The sequence below is a fragment of the Hemibagrus wyckioides genome, linkage group LG09, assembly GCF_019097595.1.
Source record: "Hemibagrus wyckioides isolate EC202008001 linkage group LG09, SWU_Hwy_1.0, whole genome shotgun sequence".
In the NCBI taxonomy this organism is placed as follows: domain Eukaryota; kingdom Metazoa; phylum Chordata; class Actinopteri; order Siluriformes; family Bagridae; genus Hemibagrus; species Hemibagrus wyckioides.
The window spans coordinates 22,089,534-22,109,815 of record NC_080718.1 but is presented as its reverse complement, the minus strand read 5'-3'; the positions used below and the strand labels follow the sequence as shown (position 1 = coordinate 22,109,815).

General features: G+C 38.9%; 2 protein-coding genes across 7 annotated transcripts in view; one reads left to right on the top strand and one right to left on the bottom strand.

The window, feature by feature from the left end:
• Positions 1-15,251, bottom strand: LOC131359209 (uncharacterized). 6 transcript variants are annotated; one of them, XM_058398866.1, is made up of 20 exons: positions 14,902-15,251; positions 14,535-14,633; positions 14,305-14,440; positions 11,480-11,672; positions 10,349-10,393; positions 9,978-10,043; positions 8,973-9,026; positions 8,802-8,867; positions 8,619-8,672; positions 8,125-8,205; positions 6,711-6,779; positions 6,414-6,479; positions 6,244-6,291; positions 6,071-6,157; positions 5,528-5,593; positions 5,279-5,347; positions 2,957-4,796; positions 2,762-2,812; positions 2,069-2,464; positions 2-1,667 (listed from the first exon to the last, which is right to left on the bottom strand). In XM_058398866.1, coding segments are annotated over exons 1-20 (4,401 nt in total). In that variant the 5' UTR covers positions 14,903-15,251; the 3' UTR covers positions 2-753. The 6 variants fall into 6 exon arrangements, with proteins under 6 accessions (XP_058254847.1, XP_058254848.1, XP_058254851.1 ...); XM_058398864.1 differs by lacking the exon at positions 14,902-15,251 and having other exon boundaries at positions 1-1,667; positions 6,071-6,154; positions 14,535-14,803; XM_058398865.1 differs by lacking the exon at positions 14,902-15,251 and having other exon boundaries at positions 1-1,667; positions 8,125-8,202; positions 14,535-14,803.
• kif6 (kinesin family member 6) overlaps positions 1-19,409 on the top strand; it is a 101,903-nt gene extending 82,494 nt beyond the window's left edge. Inside the window, exon 22 of the mRNA XM_058398870.1 lies at positions 18,245-19,409. Within this exon, the coding sequence (XP_058254853.1) occupies positions 18,245-18,261 (17 nt within the window). The 3' untranslated portion in view covers positions 18,262-19,409. The remainder of the gene's footprint in view (positions 1-18,244) is intronic.
• Positions 19,410-20,282: the final 873 nt, after the last annotated feature.

The following is a 20,282-nucleotide window of genomic DNA, read 5'->3' as shown; positions in this document are numbered from 1 at the left end:
TATTTACAACAGGTTTTATTATACAGTTTATTTACAGTCCCATGACCTGCCATGACACATAGAAGGACAAGATATCTTCCTTAAAATGAGATAATTCCTTTCAATTGATAATCCAACTGTATAGTGATACTAATACCAAAGCTCAGAGTAAGTAAAGGTTTTAATATACTTGATCTGTGAGTTTTGTCGATTGAAAGGATGTGAATAAAGATGTTTGAGAAGGTAAAATTAATTGAGGTGGAATTAATTGTCCCTTCCCCTTGAGTGGATACTAGGTGAGTAGTTAAGAAGAAAGGCGTCTTTGAAACCTTGAGGAACAGAACAAGGCAAATAGAAGGCGAAAAGCATAAAATGGAACTTAGAGGCGAAGGAGAATCTACCGAAGGAAGATGGTTCTCAAGTCAGTGATGTGCCTTAAGGTGAATATATAGACAGCACACAGTAGGCTTACTACTTAAGCCTTGAACCCATGTTCTCTGGGAGTGTTGATAGTTTATCTGGGATAATATCTTGGGTTTGTGTGGTAATACACTAGAGTCGGTTGGATATGCTCTTTGTTATGGAAGTGGGTAAAGTTGTTTGAGAAAATAAAAATCCGTTATAGCTCTCTATATTAGCTGTCTGGGAAATTATTGTTGAACTTGTGAGGCTTTGGTCTACTGGAGTTTATCAAATGAGCTGTGCTGCCTTTAGAAAATTTTTGGGGTGTTGTTAGAGTTGTTTAAGAAGTTGGAGTTAGAAATGCTTGTGGTGTCAACTTTTGTTTGGATGTGCACCTTGGGGCAGAGGTACACTTACACATTTTAGAATTGATATCTGAGGAGGAAGCCGGTTAGAACTTTCTGGTTTTGCTGCTGGTGGAGTTAGTACATAGGTGGCTGGGTTTGCTGCTTGAGGGACTAGTACACCTGAACATATGAGGGGTGCTGCCTGAGGAGGTGGTTTACTTAAACCTCTCTGGTTTGGCACTTGTGGTATTAAAATGCTGGAGTTGGTCAAGTCTGCTACTTGAAGTATTTTGCTTGGGTTTACTGTTTGAGGTAGTATCACCTTTGCAGGTAATATGGTTTGATTTGCTAATGGAAGTGGTAGCGTAGCAGTGGTCTGGTTTGCTGAATGGGGGTTTTTTACTTTAACATATATTATATTTGCTTGAGGATGTGCTACATTAGGGGTTGTAGAGAGTGTTACTTGAGGGGGTAATGTGGTAGTAGTTGTGACGTTTGCATTTTGAGAGAAAAGAATAATCGGCTTGATTAAGTCAGTCGCTGGAGATGGGGTTACGATAGAGCTGAGAGGGTTTGCCGTTTGAGATGATAGTTGACTAGATGTTGAGGTATCTGTTGTTGGGCTGTTTGGATTTTCCAGTTGGGAATCTAAATATTCTTCTAAATTCATCTTCGAACTATTTTTAGAGGCCATTTTCCTCTTTAAACTTTTCCCACAGTTTCTTACAAAGTCTCTGATTTTCTGTATAGTCCTACCATCCAGAACCGGTTGCTCCAGCAATTTGCAGCGTCGAGCTTCGTATACTGTAGCCAGTCTTCCATGGTAAATTTGTTTTTTGAAATGCTTCATGATTGCCATCCTCTCTTCTCGGGTCCACTGTACACGTTTCTTGACTGTCTTGACTTGCTCCTCGGCCTGCTCCTGAGCAGGTTTCTTTGCTAAAAAAAAAACAACAACAACAAAACAAAACAGTTAAAACATAACATTCAGTGACGCATCCATAGATGTTCGAAGACCAAAATCACAAATATGCATAAACAATTTACAAATCAGTGGAAAACAATCAGATTAGAAATAAATGACAACATTTCTAGAAGTCTTCTATAAACACAGTGGATATTAGTGTGTAGCCTTCTGTTAAATATCGGCCCATTCCTTCCCCATACAATTCTGTCCTATTATGTTATTTATGTACTTGTTTTATGTACTGGAGTTGTCATACTCCTTGCTCTGTGTTGCCTTTAAGTGTTTATATACCTGGATATAAAATTAAGAATCAAAACTGAGTGTTTAATACTCGCTGGTGGTCATAGCAATGCAGCACCTCCTACAGACATACCTTTGGGATCTTCAGTAGATTGTGTATCCTGTTCCTTAGATGTAGATGCAATATCCTTAGATGTAGATTCATTATCCTTAGATGTAGATTCATTATCCTTAGATGTAGATTCATTATCCTTAGATGTAGATGCGATATCCTTAGATGTAGATGCAATATCCTTAGATGTAGATTCGTTATCCTTAGATGAAGATTCATTTCTTTTAGATGTAGATTCATTATCCTTGGATGTAGATTCATTTTCCTTAGATGCAGATTCATTTTTCTTAGATGTAGATTTATTATCCCGTCTCCTACGATTTAGTGCAGATGCACTACAGTTTTTTTGTTGATTTTTTGATTTGCACAGAAGCTGTAATGCGAGTTCACGTCTTGTGGCCCGATTTTCAAGAAATGCTTTTTAAACAGGAAGCAAAAACATATTAGTAAAATATATTGCATTCTGCAATGGGTTAAAAATAGATGATCTATTATTCCATCAGATTACATAATATATGGCTAAACATTCATAAGAAAAACATGAGAAGTCTTAACTTCAGCTTACCAATTTACAACACAGTCTGTTTTCAGTTGCTTTTTAATATGGTGGCACATAAAAACATTGCTTTTGGATAACAAAAGACATATTCCCCATGTGCAGCTGTTTTCTCTGTACTGAGGGGGAAAAAAAAAAAAAAAAAAAAAAAAACTTACCATAGTCTTCCTCAAAATATTCATCTTCACTGTCACTCTCCCTGATCTCCTCTGAAAAAAAAAAACGCATTTTAATGGCACTTATTTGCAGACGTTTGGTGGAATGGACTCGTAACAATCCAAGAAAATAATTATTCATCTCAATTAAATTGGATTATTATAGATTCAGAGTAATTACTAAGAAAAGGTACATACCTGGTAATTCAATGTCGTCTAGAGACTGTCCGATCACCTCAGCTGCACTCCCCTTCTCTATGGCCAAAATAAGTTTGCAGATTTTGGCCAAGCGAGGTACGGCTTCACTTTGCCTGTAGTATTCTTTCCGCAGGCTTATATCATGGCCGATGAACTTGGCCAGCTTCTTTAGCTCATGGTTCTTCAAGGTAAGGAACTGGGTGAGTGTAGAAATGTGTGCGCTGAATTTGGTGGATGTCAGATTATCAGGATTTATCTCATCGCACTCGTTGGCACAGATCCGTAAGGCGTTTTCTCCTCTGTAGCACTTGTTATTTCTGGGTTGCCCAAACACAAATATGTTGCTATTGGGGACACCGCATTGCTCTCTCTTTTCGGTTAGGAGCAAAAGTGCGTCGATCATGTCAGAGGTTAAAATGACTGGCACTAGCACTCCTACTTTCTGATGGACCAGGATTTTACAGTACTGTTCACAACACACTTTTTCCAGTTCCGTTAGTACCTCGGAGATTTCAGGAGCCTGCACTTGGTCTCTCTCCTGGAATCTTTTAATGGTCATCTGCGAGACTTCTCCTTGTCGGCGATTAAACATCAGGATTTGTGCCAGGGTCACTTTGCAAAGGTCGGCGTAAGTCTGGGCAGACGGCGTTTCCCTCAGCGCCTTCATTGCACACTGCGAAGCCTTTTCCAGATAGCAGTGAAATATTCTCACGTTGTTGACGAACGGCAGTAAAAAAAACTTGGGCTGTATGTTGAGGCATCTTTTATTAACTAAAGCAAAATGTGCATTGTTAAAAAGGTCCATAAATGTGCTAGTTGCCCGTATTAGTATTTTGTCTCCGATGGCGAACGCTTTCTGTGCGCTCAAGATGCAATATTTCCTCAAAACCAATCCGATTCTGCGTGCAAGGCCTGGTATTGCATAGCGTTGTGTTTCCTCATTAAATTCGGCAATTTCTTTGACTGCTTGAATAACCGTTGTAAAGCTGGAGGGTTTTATAGCCTCTGCTAGGTTCCTTATCTCATATTTATTCCGCAAAAGGACCAAAAACTTTCCAATGCATCTAATGGTCTGTCTAACAAATGCGTGTCTTTCCTTACTATTGCCCTTTTTGTCATAGAAATCTTGTGCCAGTTTCAGTACGTACTCGTCATTTCTGACGACCTGTGCAACTTCGTCCTGATGCATATCACAAAGCATTTTCTTTACATCCTCTGAAACGTGTTTTAGATGCGTGCATTGTGCGAAAGCTGCCAAACCCAAAACAGATCTTGAAGTCTTCGGCATGTCTCTTTCAGGGTTTGATGCGCAGCGTCTCACATGCATCCAGAGTGTTTTACGCACAAACAGCCCTTTACAATACATGCAGTATTCAAACTTTTGTGTGTCAATATCGGCTTTCGGCTTTCGTTTCGTTTTCAGCAGTCCGACACCTTCCAGCACAACAGAGCTGTTGTGTTGGTAATTCCCTTTGTTCCTTAGCACCTCGAGCATGTGTGACCTCTGTTTTGAATTCTTCCGTAGCTTAAAAGCAGTTGCGATCTCCACGTTGTCTTTTATGTGTACTTTTAAATGCCTTGATATTTTTACGCAGGCCTTTCCGCAAACCAAACAGAAGTTAAGCTTTGTAGCCTTAATGACTGAATGATTCTGAACTGGTGGTGTTGCCGGTTCCTCCGTTTCCTTCGAGGCGTCTGTAGTCTTAGCCTTCTTTTTCGGCTTCTCTATGTCGGAATCATCGTCCGATTCTGTTTCGGAGACAGGTATGAATTCTTCATCGGATGAGACCGTGTCATCGTTACTTTCCTCGCTGCTAAGGTTTGAATCAGCTTCGGCTGACTGAATAAATAAAAGGAATGCTGGTAAATTATGTGTCATTTAATTAAAAACATTACATCTTATACCAGGGCACAATCTCAAATCTGATTGGTCAGAATGTTTTCTACATCAGCACGGCTCTCTTCTTGCTCTGTTCAGTTCGTTGGTAACAAAATGCATGGGGGTTTTTTTGGGTCTTGTTAACTTCAAGAAAGGTGGAAGGTGAGGGAAAGACTGTGCTTCCTACTGCATAAGTGATAACAGGGTTTAACTTCCTCTCAATGACATTCCATGACAATAAACAACATACTATAAATGGTTAAAAAGCATAAGTGGAACGTTGAGTGGTAACTCATTCCTAGAAACAGTATGCCTTCATGTGTTTTCTTTTTTAAATATTACACCCAAATGAGGCTTAGTGTGTGCTTAAGATATTGAATATAAACACATCAGGTCTATGAGTCTCTCTATACACTAAAGAAGTTAGGCATCAAAAGTCATACCTGTGTAGCACTCTGAGTCTGAGATGAATCATTATTACACTGCTGCTGCGTCTCTTCACCAGCCTGCATCTACATGGGAAAGATTTCCCTGAGTTACACTGTTCATGTATGCTCCCTTGTGGCTGAACAGTGGTTTTGGGCTTCACTGCCCACACCTACTTACTTTGGACTTCACTGCCCACACCTACTTAGTCTCCATCTTTAAAAAAAAAATTTTATGTCCAGTTCTTTACAGATAATCACTAATACCTGTTGTGCTTCCTGTATTTGACATGGTTGATCCTGACACTCGAGTTGCTTTTCATCACACGTGCTCTGTAGGAGAAAAAGAAAACAAGTCATTACTACAAGCAAAGGATGCGCAGACAAAAAAATATTTCCAATGTGAATACACTGATCAAGCATAACATTATGACCACCTGCCTAATATTGCATTGGTCCCCCTTTTGCTGACCCATCGAGGCATGGATTCCACTAGATCCCTGAAGGTGTGCTGTGGTATCTGGCCCCATCTTGCAACTTACAGGACTTAAATCATACTTTTGATAGATACTGACCACTGCAGACTGGGAATACTCCACAAGAGCTACAGTTTTGGAGATGCTCTGACCCAGTCGTCTAGCCATCACAATTTGGCCCTAACACATCAACTTTGATGACAAAATGTTCACTTGCTGCCTAATATATCCCACCCACTAACAGGTGCCATGATGAGGAGATAATCAGTGTTATTCTCGTCACTTGTCAGTGGTCATAATGTTATGCCTGATCATTGTATACTGACATGTATACCTGTGCAGCTGACAGTGAACTGGAAGACTGCTCTTCCTCACATTGTTCAACTTGTTGCAGACTAGTCTGTTTCTGTTCCAAGGTCTGCTGTTAAATGGGAAAAAAAACACCCTATATATTCCACATGGTTTATGGCATGACACAGCAGGTAGATGATTTAAGTGAATAGTAACCTGTTCTGCATCTTCATTACACTCCATCGCTCTCACCTCATCGGTCATCTGCAACACAACAGCACAGGACTTCTTTCATACAGGAACATCTCATAGCTAGTGTATTTGTTTTAATATACTGATCATTTCTGCAGCAATCAAAGAATCTTTTTTTTTGGTTTAGGTCAAACCTGATTTGCTAGCTGAGATTCAGGCTCTTCTTCATTACTAGATGTCATCTCTGCATCACTCACAGGCTACAATGAAAATAAACCAGGTTAGAAATGATTTGGAAAAGGGGCACCATGCTTCCAAGCTACACAAATGTATTTAGTGTTTGAGAATTCTTTGAATGTCACTTCTTACATAAATAAGTCTACAACTATAAACTGATAGATGATAAAGCTGTCATTTACTACAATGTTTCATGAATAGATTTTTTAAAAAGCCGCCTCCATCAGCGAATGCTGTGCATACGGGTATCTCACCTGTTGATTCACAGCAGGGGAGTCTTCACTACACAGAGGTTGATTTTGCCCCTCATTGTCACAAGGTAGCTGTAAAATAATTTGAGAAACATGAAAAATCATATTGTTGCACATTTCATACAGTTAATTAGGATTTTCTGTACTTCCGTATGTGGAGTTTCCCTGCACTACATATTTAAATCAACTCTAGAAGAGCATGTTTAGGAAGGTCTGTCTCGCAGTCTCCGCTCTAATTCATCCCAAAGATGTTCTATCAGGTTGAGGTCAGGACTCTGCGAAGTTCCTCCACACCAAACTCACTCATCCATGCCTTTATGGACCTTGCTTTGTGCACTGGTGCGCGGTCATGTTGGAACAGGAAGGGATCATCCCCAAACTGTTCCCACAAAGTTGGGAGCATGAAATTGTCCAAAATGTTTTGGTATACTGAAGCATTAAGAGTTCCTTTCACTGGAACTAAGGGGCCAAGCCCAACCCCCTGAATTCAATGATTTGGAGGGGTGTCCCAAAACTTTTGGCAATATAGTGTATGCCTCCACCATACAAGTCTCTGTATAAATCAGTTTATGTATAGTTTGTACGTTATAACTATAAGAATGTGCAGTGTAAGGAGCAGAAGTGTGAAGCACTGCCCTCTGCAGCATGTACACAGTATGCAAAAAAATGTGGAGTGGAGATTGATGAAGCACTTATGGTTTCACGTGTTAAGATAAAATGTACACAACTAATGGGAAAAAAGAGTTATAGTGTACAACAACCTATACATAAACTAATTTATAGTTCTGGCTGCAAGGCAAAGGTTTATATTATTGCGCTCATTCTAATACGTAATTAATTCTCTACAAACCGCTTATACAGAGACTTGTATGGTAGAGGCTTATATATGGACGTTTTCTGTCAGGAAACTTTTTTGGAAGGAGTATCCATTGTCAATGCATTTAAAGCTGTTAACGTTTTATTTTAACTCTTCAAGATAGAGTGTTTTGCTGTTTCTCTGTAATATGACAAGCTTAATTTTGTTTATTATAAGTGATGTAATATTTTGATAATGTAAGTGACAACAGTAAGTAACGTGTCATGGACATTCCACACCTTTAAATATAACTAAGATAAGATAAAAATCTAAAACTGTAATTATCAGCATTTTGCATATCCATTATAAGAGACATAAAACGTCAGGAAGGCGACAGTAATGTCACTTTGCTCTGAGCTGCATCATACTTCATCTCTGTTAATTATATTCCCATAACGTCATGCCGTAAAGTGTTTTATTCTACTTAACCTATTTTATAGTCAATTTTAAGGAACGTTTCAAGGGTACACACCAAAAGGCGTATACAGATACACCAAAATGACAGAAGTCCTTGTTTAAGAATACAAAAATCTCCTTAGATGATTATAGTCAGTTCTCTACCTGTTCTCTTGACACTGGACAAGACTGTTCTTTCACACATGGTTCAACATCCATTGAAGTCTGCTGTTGTTCTGCAATCTGCTATAAAATAACATAAAATAAACCTTTACAATACACTACAGTTCAGAAAATGCAGGAAAAGCAGCATGAAATAGGGGCTGAATTTCAGTTTGTAGCTTATTTCCTTTGAGAGATCGTGTCTAAATTAAAGACAAGAGCAGCTTTAGATGCTGTATTGTGTCTACTACATGGAGAAAAGTTGGATTTATAATGTAATTATAATATAGTCCAGCTGGTTTAAAGCTTGTACATATAAATATGTTTTTACTGAGTGAACTGGTCAGGGATTAAACCATATTTTGACGCCACTGGTCTAAGTATAAACCAACTAGGATGTCCCAGAGAAGCTCTCTAGGATTAAACTAATTGGGGATGCACGCTGTGTTAATTCAGAAATATAAATAAGCTTGATAGATAAAAGTCTTAACAGCTACCTGCAGGGTTAGCGGTGTTAACTGGATCTGGAGCAGTTGAGTTTCACAGAGTTTCTGCAATAAATCGACAGGTTTGAAATATAATTAAACACCAAGACAAGTCCATTTGTACAGACTGTCCTTTAAAGCCATATTGAGCTTTCTTCTATCTTGACTGAATCATGTACAGACAGGAAATCAAACCTGATGTTCCGATGTCAGACACTGATATGGAATATAGTTCCAGATCATATCTTCTAGAGATGTGTTCTGCACACAAGGGACCATCAGTAAATACCATCAGTAATGCATTACATCCATTACTTAGTGTAAAAAAGTGACAAAAAATTATATCCAGAAATTGAAACATCTTACTAGATCTGTTGTCTGTGTAGCTTTATCAGCTCGCACTGGCACTTCTTCACACTCCTATAAATCATAGCAGGTAAAAAGTATGAACATATTAAAGGGATGTCCTGTAACTTTAGTGCCCACTGCTGCCCATGAGGTGAATTACAAGTGCAAATAAGACAATGACAATACACCTTTCCTCATTCATTTCTGTAAATATAGATAGCATTTGAATAAACTATAGGAAATAATACAGAAATACAAAAAACAAAAATTATTGAGCAATATCACAAGCAAAATAAAGTTCAGCACAAACCTGACACATAACTCTACTGTTAAACATCCATCCATCCATTGTCTATACACGCTTTATTCCTAATTAGGGTCACCTATCCCAGCACACATTGAGCGAAAGGCAGGGGTACACCCTGGACAGGTCACCAGTCCATCACTGGGCCACACATATAGATAGACAACCACACACTCACACACACTCCTATGGGTATTTTTGGAATAACCAATCAACCTAATGTACATGCTTTTGAACTGTTTGAGGAAACCCATACAGGCATGGGGAGAACATGCAAACTCCACACAGAATGGTCCCTGCCTGTTCGAACCCGGGAATCGAACCCAGGACCTTCTTGTGGTGACGCAACAGTGCTAACCACTAAGCCACCATGCTGTTAAACCCACTGTTAAACATGCCAAATGAAAATAAAGATGCTAGACTCGAATAAGATCTTTAAATCTAAAGCAAGGAGTGAACACATTTCATCATCAAACTCTAGGCCCGTGACTTGCAGACTTTTTGTGGAGGGGTTAAACTTAATGAGCTGCATAAATATACAGCATAGTTTTTTGGTTTCTTTTTAGAAACTCCTCACCAAATATCATGTTAGGATAGCTATTAGGTATTTACGGCCCCAGTTCCCTTTTTATTAACGATGTTGTGTCATAGCTCCAGAACTAAATTAGTAAACAATCAGGATGTGAAGAAATTTTGAAGGAAAATCAAAATTACCTTACCTTGTTTACTGTCTGTGACGGTGTTATCTCTTCTGTACATGGTTCCTGCTCGTGCTGACCTAATGTCTGACAGATTTATTTATCAGCAGGTAGAACAAAATGTACTTTTATATTATGTCTATCAACATCATTGCTTCCTCTGCTATACCTTTCTTGTCTTATTATCACAGCGTAAGGCTAGAACGATAAGAAACCCCCTTTCCACCCGAAGCCTGAATTGAACAAAACATTTCTGATTCTTATTTGTTCTGTAGTGTCTGATTCTGATGGCAGCTCCTCACGTGCCTGCTTAAGATCAAGAATTAAGTTGCCACTTAACATATGATTATATAGTTAATGCCAAATTCACATAGGGAGGAAAAAAAATTTACCTCTTCGTTATTGTCAAACTGAGAAGAGTTCTCCATACACAGCCACTGTAAATGTAGAAAATGTGTAAATAAAACACACAAACTTTTTCTTCAAAGCTTTAAAGATCAGGTTCTTGAAATCTACCTAGGAAGGCAAACAGACTTGAAAGAGAATACTTGAAAAATTGAGGTCAGGACAGGATTTTTAGAAAAATAAATCAAGTAGCTACAAATATGAAGTGTTCGTGTAGTTTTGAGGTCGTGTCATGCTGAAAGGTGAAATTTATTTGCTCTTTAACTGGCAGACAGCTGAAGGTTTTGATAATTACTTTTGAACATGAGATCATGAGTCCAAGGAAGGTACAGTGGTGAACCGGCGACAGGGTCATTGATGCATTTGGGGAGTGAAGGCTGGCCCGTGTGGTCCTATCCAACAGATGAGCTACTGTTTCTCATATTGCTGAAGAAGTTAATGCTGGTTCTGATAGAAAGGTGTCAGAATACACAGTGCATGATGGGTCAAGACTGGTTTTGGCTGCAAAAGGGGGACCAACAGAATATTTGGCAGGTGGTCATAATGTTTTGCCTGGTCGGTGTACACAGCACTTATTTTCCCCCAGAACGTTTATAATTGATTTTTACTTAATTTTTTATACCTTGTGATTCCACACTGAGGACCTGCCATTTGAACAGGGGTGTGTGGACGTTTTATATCAGCTGTATTTTTCATTTTATTATTATGCTGCTACGTAGCATGTCCCCTTAAATGAGTTTAGCTATGAGTAGTAGCTATTAGAACATTAATACTAACCTCTGATTAGGATTACAACCTACTACATCCAAGCTGCTGACCATTCTGATTAGAGATTTAATCAGCACTGTGGTTTAAACATAATTCAACAGCAAATGATCCCTTTTAGTTATCTATGCATTTCATGCAGAAAATAAGCAAAGGTTGTATATCTTGGCCATGTTGTTTCCTGTTCTTGTTTATACTGATGCTGATCATGTCCTCATGTGGTTTCTTTGTAGCAAACCATACCATCTGCACCATTCACAATTTGTGCGTAAATTGTCTTCACTTCAGTCTCGATGTATTTAAAATATACACAATACTGTTTATACAATAAAACCTGATTAGACTTCACTTACCGTGCCTCTGCGCCAGGGCAGGTCATAACCCCCATAGTCGTAAGTGATCTCCTCTCCGGGCTGAATGTCCCGTAGAGCAAACAAACACAAATGCGGGATGCGATTGATGGAGATGACCTTCACCTTCGCGTTGGGATTGATGTCGTCGTTAACGAGCCGCCCGAGAGATCCATCGTCCACTGAAGCATCGATACTGTGAATACAGAAATAAACCACACTCGTGATAAATGTGAGCATCATGCACACACACACACACACACAATTTCAGGCAAGTGTAGCCCAATCTGATAAAGCTGATAAAGTTTCCTCCTGCACAATATCAAGTTTTATTACTCCTAACACACATGATCCAATTCATACAGAGCTTGAGGATGAGCCAACAGTGTCTGGTCAAATAGTTCACTTCCCCTCTGAGAACTATCTCTGTGTATCATTTTGTACATTTCTGCGAGCACAGTGCAAATATTATCTCCTACAAGTGGAAAAAGAAGTACACTGATGTCTGTCCATTTTTATACTCACTGTAGAATACCACCAGGTTATATGTTAATGATAACTACATGCATTTACTGACTGGAGTATAGACAGCATGTTTCAATGTAAATAATTTGGTGATTAGTATAATAGTTATAACTAAAATGTGACAAATTACTTTTCAAAATTAAGTTATTTAAATATTTTGCCATTAAAAACAAAAAACCTAATAGGGTATAGATACATATACCATATACAGCTCTTTAAAAAAAATTCAGTTCTGTGAGCATTCAAGCAATCCATCCCCAACACAGTAGATGGCAATGATGTTAGAGTAATGGTAAAATCTTCCCTGGCTTCTCACATCAGCACCACAAGAGAGGTAGGTACACTTCACATATTAGATTGGTGGTTAGGAACTGCTGCAGAGCTTTTTTTTTTTCTTTTTGTTTTATTCTTCACATTCAAATGAAATACCAACCCAAACAAAAATCCTCTCACACACTGCCAAAAAAAACCCTGCATCATAACCAGTATGGTCCCCTTTTGACTTTGCATGTCAAGGATTCTTCCTCATGTTGCCTTAAAGAGATCGCCTTCATTCCTTCATCACTGTCACCTCTAGCTTTATCATTTAGGGATTCAAACCTACATCCAGATTTCTGTAAGGCTGCTTTGTAAGGAGGTCTTTTGAGCTGTACAAGTATGACTCTTACTCTGAACATTTCGCCTCCTTTCTTATTTAAAGATATTCTGTATGAAGTTACCTAAAGACATGGCTTTTAAAATTTAGTGATAATCTTTTTAAGGACTTTTAACCATGGCTGAAGTCAGAGCACTGAAATACTATTTGTTTAAATTAAAAAAAAAAGATTTTCTTTCAAAATATACTTTCAAAGTAAAATACACTTTATATTGTCAAAAGTTTTGGGACACCCCTCCAAATCATTGAATTGAGGTGTTGTTTTTCAGGGGTTGGGCTTGGCCCCTTAGTTCCAGTGAAAGGAACTCTTAATGCTTCAGCATACCAAGACATTTTGGACAATTTCATGCTCCCAACTTTGTGGGACCAGTTTGGGGATGACCCCTTCCTGTTCCAACATGACTGCACACCAGTGCACAAAGCAAGGTCCATAAAGACATGGATGAGTGAATTTGGTGTGGAGGATCTTGACTGACCTGCATGGACATTTTATCTTAACACGTGAAACATAAGTGCTTCATCAGTCTCCACTCCACAGTTTTTTGCATACTGTGTACATGCTGCAGAGGGCAGTGCTTCACACTCCTGCTCTTTACACTGCACATTCTTATAGTTATAACGTACAACCTATACATAAACTGATATATAGTTCTGGCTGCAAGGCAAAGGTTTATATTAATGCGCTCATTCCAATATGTGATTAATTCTATACTAACAGCTTATACAGAGACTTATCAAAAGATAAGACTTGCCAAAAGAGACTTATCAAAAGAAAAGACTTGCCAAAAGATTTGGGACACCCCTCCAAATCATTGAATTCAGGGGTTGTTTTTTCAATTTCATGCTCCCAACTTTGTGGGAACAGTTTGGGGATGACCCCTTCCTTTTCCAGCATGACTGCACACTAGTGGACAAAGCAAGGTCCATAAAGACATGGATGAGTGAGTTTGGTGTGGAGGAACTTGACTGGCCTGCACAGAGTCCTGACCTTGACCTTTGGGATGAATTAGAGCAGAGACTGTGAGCCAGGCCTTCTCGTCCAGCATCAGTGCCTGACCTCAGAAACGCGCTTCAAATGGAATGGTCAAAAATTCCCATAAACACACTCCGAAACCTTGTGGAAAGCCTTCCCAGAAGAATTGAAGCTGTTATAGCTGCAAAAGGCACGCCAACTCTATATTACATTCATGTGCATGTAAAGTCCGAGTTTTGGAAAGGCTCACAATATCTCTGCTCTAATTCATCCCAAATGTATTCTATTGGTTTGAGGTCAGGACTCTGTGCAGGCCATTAAGTGTTCCTTTCACTGGAACTAAGAGGCCAAGCCAAACTCCTGAACTCAATGATTTGGAGGGATGTCCCAAAACGTTTGACAGTAAAGTGTATTCATATGCTAAGTATTTATTAAAATATTTGTCACAAACCTTTAATTTAGGTTTAGGCTTATTTATGGGGGCTTGTTTTGAATTTTCTTTGGCATCCCTCCATACGGCTCCATGTCCAGACCCTCTACAAATAATCTGGCGGAGGTGCATGTTAGAGTATTTTTAAACTGTTCAGAAATTTGTTACATCTCGCCTTAAGGACATAAAGCAGCCAACTACTCTCCAGTTCATAGCCTACTACAATAGACTCAGTATATACCTACCAATAGCGTGTGTTGTTATATATAAAGTAGTATGAATAAGCATCAGGGACGCATTGGGCTGCATCTCGGAGAACGCCTCTGTACTCCACTATAAAACTTCCCTCCTCGATCCGTGTAGTGGCGAACACGCCGTATCCTGCAAAGACAACATTTAGCTTGAAAACACTTAATGCATTAATGATCAGCTATGTCCAGTAAGGTTTCAGTGATGTAAGGAAGGCACTGTTTACCTTTTATGATATTTATGAATCTGCTTTCCAGGTGACTTTTGTCTCTTCTTGCACACACGTGCTTTTTCGCATCCAAAACTGGATTTATTTCTCTGCCCACTGAAAAGAAGAGTCCAGAATAAGGCATCAGGGTTACATTTGATATCTGCCCATAAAAATGTTTGTTTATAAGACATGCCATTTATCATAGCTACGTCCTAACGCTGCTGAAAACCATTCTAATAATCAAACATACAGACATTGCTGCACATTGTAGCAGAGCCTGAAACCTAACAAATCAGCACATATTAATAAATATAATGTTTGCTAATCGATAACCTCGTTTATTTAGATATATATAATGCTAAACGGTTCCTGTGAAACTTACTTGTTACACGAAATCTTCCTCTGAGCAGTAGACAACGAGCCACTAGCGCGTGGTACGGATTAGCCAATCAGCGGCGCTTATCTAGTCACATCCCAATACCGCGGCCTCTCATTGGTCCTCTATGTGTTTCCATTTTGCTGAAAGGGCTTGCGAGTAGAAATGCAAACAATGCGACTGAATTGTGTTGACTACATGGAGTTTTTTTCTTCTTCTAAATATATATTCATATCTGTTCGCATCCCACGCTGTGTTTTAGAGAAGCAAACTGCTTAATATGTATTCTCGTAAATCGCAGAAACGACGCACAGAGGGGGGGGGTGTGTGTCTGTGTTGCGCGCGCGCTTCTCTCCTCGGCCTGTAGGTGATGTAAAGTACAGTGTCTGTGTAAGATAAAGCACACCTCCTCACTCACGCGCTCCGACACTTCCGGGTTTACATTTAGAAAAATCGACAAGAATAATTATGGAAAGTAATAGAATTATAAGATTAAAGTTATTACTAATAAGATTGGTGAAAACCTAACCATTAACATGCTATTGTGTTTTTTTTTTAACACGTTTATTTTGTTGTCTGCTTTCAAAGACTATTTTGACATTTATTTTATGTCGGGTGAATATAGGTGAATATTATGGGGGCTCTGAGATTTATTTCCTTATCACTGTCATCACTATCATTTGTGAAAACGATTAGCTTTAAACCTTGCTCAGACACACTTTTTTTTTAAACATAACTTAAAATAATGACGTCACCGGAGGGACGGGGTCTCACGCAGTGCGTGCAGCAAAAAATATAGCTATTAATTTTAGTTAAGTAAGCATCTAATGCTAGTCTAGGTTAAGGTGAGTCGAAATCCTATCCCGGCAACACTGGACACAGGGCAGGAAAACACCCTGGATGGAACAGCAGTCCATTGAATGTCATACTGAACACACAAGCACACACTCATACACACCTTGGGGCCAGTTCACCCACCGGCATGTTTTTGGGAGGTGGGAGGAAACTGGAGCAAAGGGAGAACATGCAAATCTCCACACAGCTAGTGAAGTGAGCACAGGATGGAACTGGTGACCCTGGAGCTGAGAGACAGCAACACTATTTTCCGGCTGAAATAAATAAAGGTTTTATTGCATGCCAGTTTGATAAGCAATTCTGCTAAGCCAAAAGTGGATAATTATAACTAAATTCACAAAGATGTCTGTTGATATTCCAGCATTTTTTTAAATCTATGGATCAGAATAGTTAGCCCAGCACATCCCACAGATGCTCAATCAGACTGAGTCTTTTAAATGTGTGCAGAAACAAAGCTGATCAGACTCCGCTTACATAGTAAATATAAGTATATAGTGTATGGTATAAGAATACAGTGTGTACTGCACATTTTTAAGTCTGAGTCTCTGGGCAAAAAGTCTTCCTGCTTTGCGTGTGTGAATTAGGTGTGCCCTGCCAGTAATCGTTGTGGACTCTAGTAAAACACTGGATAGACATTAGGGATTTCCTCTGATTGGTTTCTAACAGAATTTGTGAGCCAATTGGGTCATTATGCTTTCACATCGAAAAATAGAATGAAGGGGGGAAAACAAACAAAAGATGGTCTCATTCTATTTAAGGATATTTCTGAATGCATCTCAGGCTTTTCCATATTGGAATGAAAGTTTACAGTCTTTTGGATATCTAGTACCTTAAGGCTAAACCTTCAATTTGTCTCAATATGTGAATTATTATAAGAAATACTTTGATGTCTTTACACTCTTTGTCCTCACACACTCTAGCATATATTGTTTAATTTGTTATGATGATTAGGGACAGTGGGCCACTTGCTTTTTAGGAATTATGCCCCCCCCAGTAATAGATTCCTGCCAGTCCAAAACCCACAGTTTAAAACATTCATAAATACCACAAGCTCTAATAAATATTACTTACTTACCTATATGTGTGTGATGCAAATCATTACAGTATATAGTTAGTTATTTGGATTTCTATTAATTGTGTCATAAATGTACATAATTGATCGTTTTACAAAAATTCTTTAAGCAATACTTTATTAACAAAACTAGTCTTTACTTTCAGTCTTTACAGTCAGGAATGACCTTCTTGGAGTGGAAAGTTACAGTTTTGTGAATGTCACCCAGGTTCAGCATCTCATTTATCCTGATATAGATAAATATAGAATTTTTTTTTCTCTCTCTCTCTCTCTCTCTCTCTCTCTCTCTCTCTCTCTCTGTCTCTCTGTGTGTGTGTATGTATGTATGTACATTTGTGTGTGGGACAGATGGAGTTTAAACCACTGAAGTGCTGATACAGTGTCTACAATGCACAGTGAACCCTACACTTTCAGAGTGTTTAATGGCCTCTAATGCACACACACACACACACACACACACTCAGTGCCCCCTCTTATTACTGGCCATCATATCCAACACACACAGCTTCTCTGGAGAAACATTAATAGTTTAAAGAGACTCCATCAGAGACATGAGCCTTGTCATGTACCATATCATATATTATATGTTATTTAATTCTACATAATCTTCCATCTCCATGGGGACAGTGGGTTGCTTGTATTTTAGGTAGTTGCGATTTTTATTTTATTATTCAAATCGTGATTTTTTCCAAAATATTTTCCAAAAATGTTACTTATTTAATGATGATTAAGATCATTTCTGCTCTGTGTGTGAGAATTAAGTGTGCCATGGCAGTGTAGTATGGGAGCACTGGATTTATATTAGGGATTACTTCTGGTTCTTCTAAAACAATAAAATAGTAGAAATAAACCAAATAGGTGGCTATGATTTTTCCACTTCAAAAATAAATAACTAATCATTTGAGAAAGACTCTCTACTCCCATATAAGGATGTTTCTGAAAGCAACCCTGGGATTACCTTATTGAGTGGAAAGTTACAGTTGTTTGAATATCGCCCTCTAGTGCCAGACACTTAAGGTTTAACCTCTTATTTATCCCAGTATGTGAATTATTATGAGAAATAATTTGATGTTGTTTCAATCTTCACTCTCTCACACTCCAGTGCACACTGAGTTTGGCATTTCACATTACCTCATTAGGCTGCTTTTCTTCAAATGTCATATAGACTGTCCTGTACGTGTGTATACGTTTGTGAGTCTGTATGGGTGCGTGTGTGTGTGTGTGTGTGTGTGTGTGAACAGATGGTGTTTAAAATGCTGAAGTGCTAATGTGTTTCCACTGCACAATGAACTCTCTCCACTTTCCACAGTGTGTCTAATGGCACACACACACACACACACACACACACACACACTATTATTATTATTATGATTATTATTATTATTCCTCGTTACCATTGTGACTCTGTTCCTTTTCTTTCAGGAGTGGCACCGAAATAAGGCTGAAAGGTTTTGATCAGGATGAACACAAGTCACCAGGGTTTGTCTAACAAATGTGTTCCCAAGCATTACATCAGCAAAGGTCATAACTATCTACTGACTTTCCAAAGCTATTTTGACTTGGACGGAATCAAAGTTAGAACCTACATGAAGACAGTTATTTCTGTATTAGGTTTAGCATTTGTTGGTCTGAATGGCTTTCCTTTAACGTTCTTGTCACTAATGGAGAGGAACATTCTGCAAATGAGCTCGAATATCTCAGCAATAGCCTGTAACCTAGCAGCAGCATATATCACTGCTGAAGGCACTTATCCGACCAGAGCAAATGTTTTCACAAGCTATCACACAGCACTAACTGGATCGGATGTCTGTCACCCTGCCAAGATCTGCGACCTGTTTACTCGAGTCATCAAATCGTGGATTTTATTTGTTTTCTTTTCCCAGCATGTTGTTTAATCGATTTTTTTCCTCCCATCTGCTCGGTATAAAAATGATTCCTGTAAAATATGATTAGCACTTTCCTTTCCATGACTTGTTCCACTATAAACTGCCTGCCAGGTGAATTTATACCCATTAACAGACCTGCCATTTCACCTTTATCTTGTGCTTCTTACCAGCTCCTGAAGTGAATAAGGTTATACTGAGAAACACCAAAGTGAGATTTATTTAACAGGCAACACAAATATCTTATCATCATGCCAAGATTGTTGAAATAACTGATGTTGTAGCATTATACAGGGAAATTCAGCAAACCTCCCTCTTTTTACAGAATAGTACAGTTTTGGGAAAGCTTGAGAATTTCTAGGCATTCTGCATTTGCATTTCTGTGAGCATATTTGTTTGAAATCTAGGCAGCTGAAAAGAAAATTTGCATGGTAAGGCACTTTCCTCGCCCTTATGCTTGAGAGTTTATCGAGGCCGTATGAAGTCAGGTCCTGCTTTTTCCTTTAATTTATTTGCACATCTTCGGTATGCTCCAGTGCTGCTCTGTTTTCCATGTAAATACAAAGTGGTCTTGCTGGGGTTTATTTGCCAAAATTTGAGCTGTATTTAATAAATTATCTACTCTATATTTTCAGTGAAACCTATTTTCAGCCCAGTTACCAGGTCTGTTTATTTTTGAAAGCTGCATTTTTGGTTAGTAAATTTCTAATAATCATTTTTACTTTACATGATTCCAAAGGAAAGTAAGATGTTTTTTACCTGAAAGGTTACTTATAACCTTACATGTTTTTGTGTTCGTATTAATATTTAGTGTTAATAATATTAAGTAAAAAACTAACCAAACAAATAATGTAAGGGAAATTATTTTTTAAATGATTAATTATTAGAAAAAAAACGATAACAAACGACTTGGCAAAGGCAAGACAAGGAAAGGCTAGGTTAACAACAACTTTACTTAAAGTGCAACATTATATAGGCGACCAATCTGAGGGGAAAACACATAAGAGGTGTGCAACAGAACAGGAAGCGTGTCAAAAAATTCAAGTGATGGATAAAGTTGCCTTCAGACAGCCCTCTAATCTCCCTCCACCTCTAAGGCACAGCTTCTTGGGTTTACAAGGACACAAGCAGATCCCGGAATGGTGGACCAAGAGACAGTCTGACTAGAGGTAGGGGAGGTCCATGGCGAGGTCAGAGGTGGGAATAATGTCCATGGTAAAGCCACAGGGCAGTACAAAATGAATAGGGGTGTGGTATGGGCAACTCCCACCAGGAAGCCAGAAGGAGGAGGATGAGTGATATCTATAGTGAAGCCAGAGGGGGAAGAAACTTCCACATGGGGGGGCAATGTCAATGGCAAGGATAGAAGGGGGATTGATGTCCATGGTGGGTCTAGTATGGAGAACGATGTCTGTGGTGAGGCTAAAGTTGGGAGTGACATCCATAGTGAAACCAGAGAGAGGGGCAACTTCCATACTGAGGCCTGAATGGTGAGTGACGTCCATGGCAAGGCCAGAAGGAGGAGCAACATCCATGGTGAAGCCAGATTAGAAAGACTCCGACAAGGCAGTGTGGGG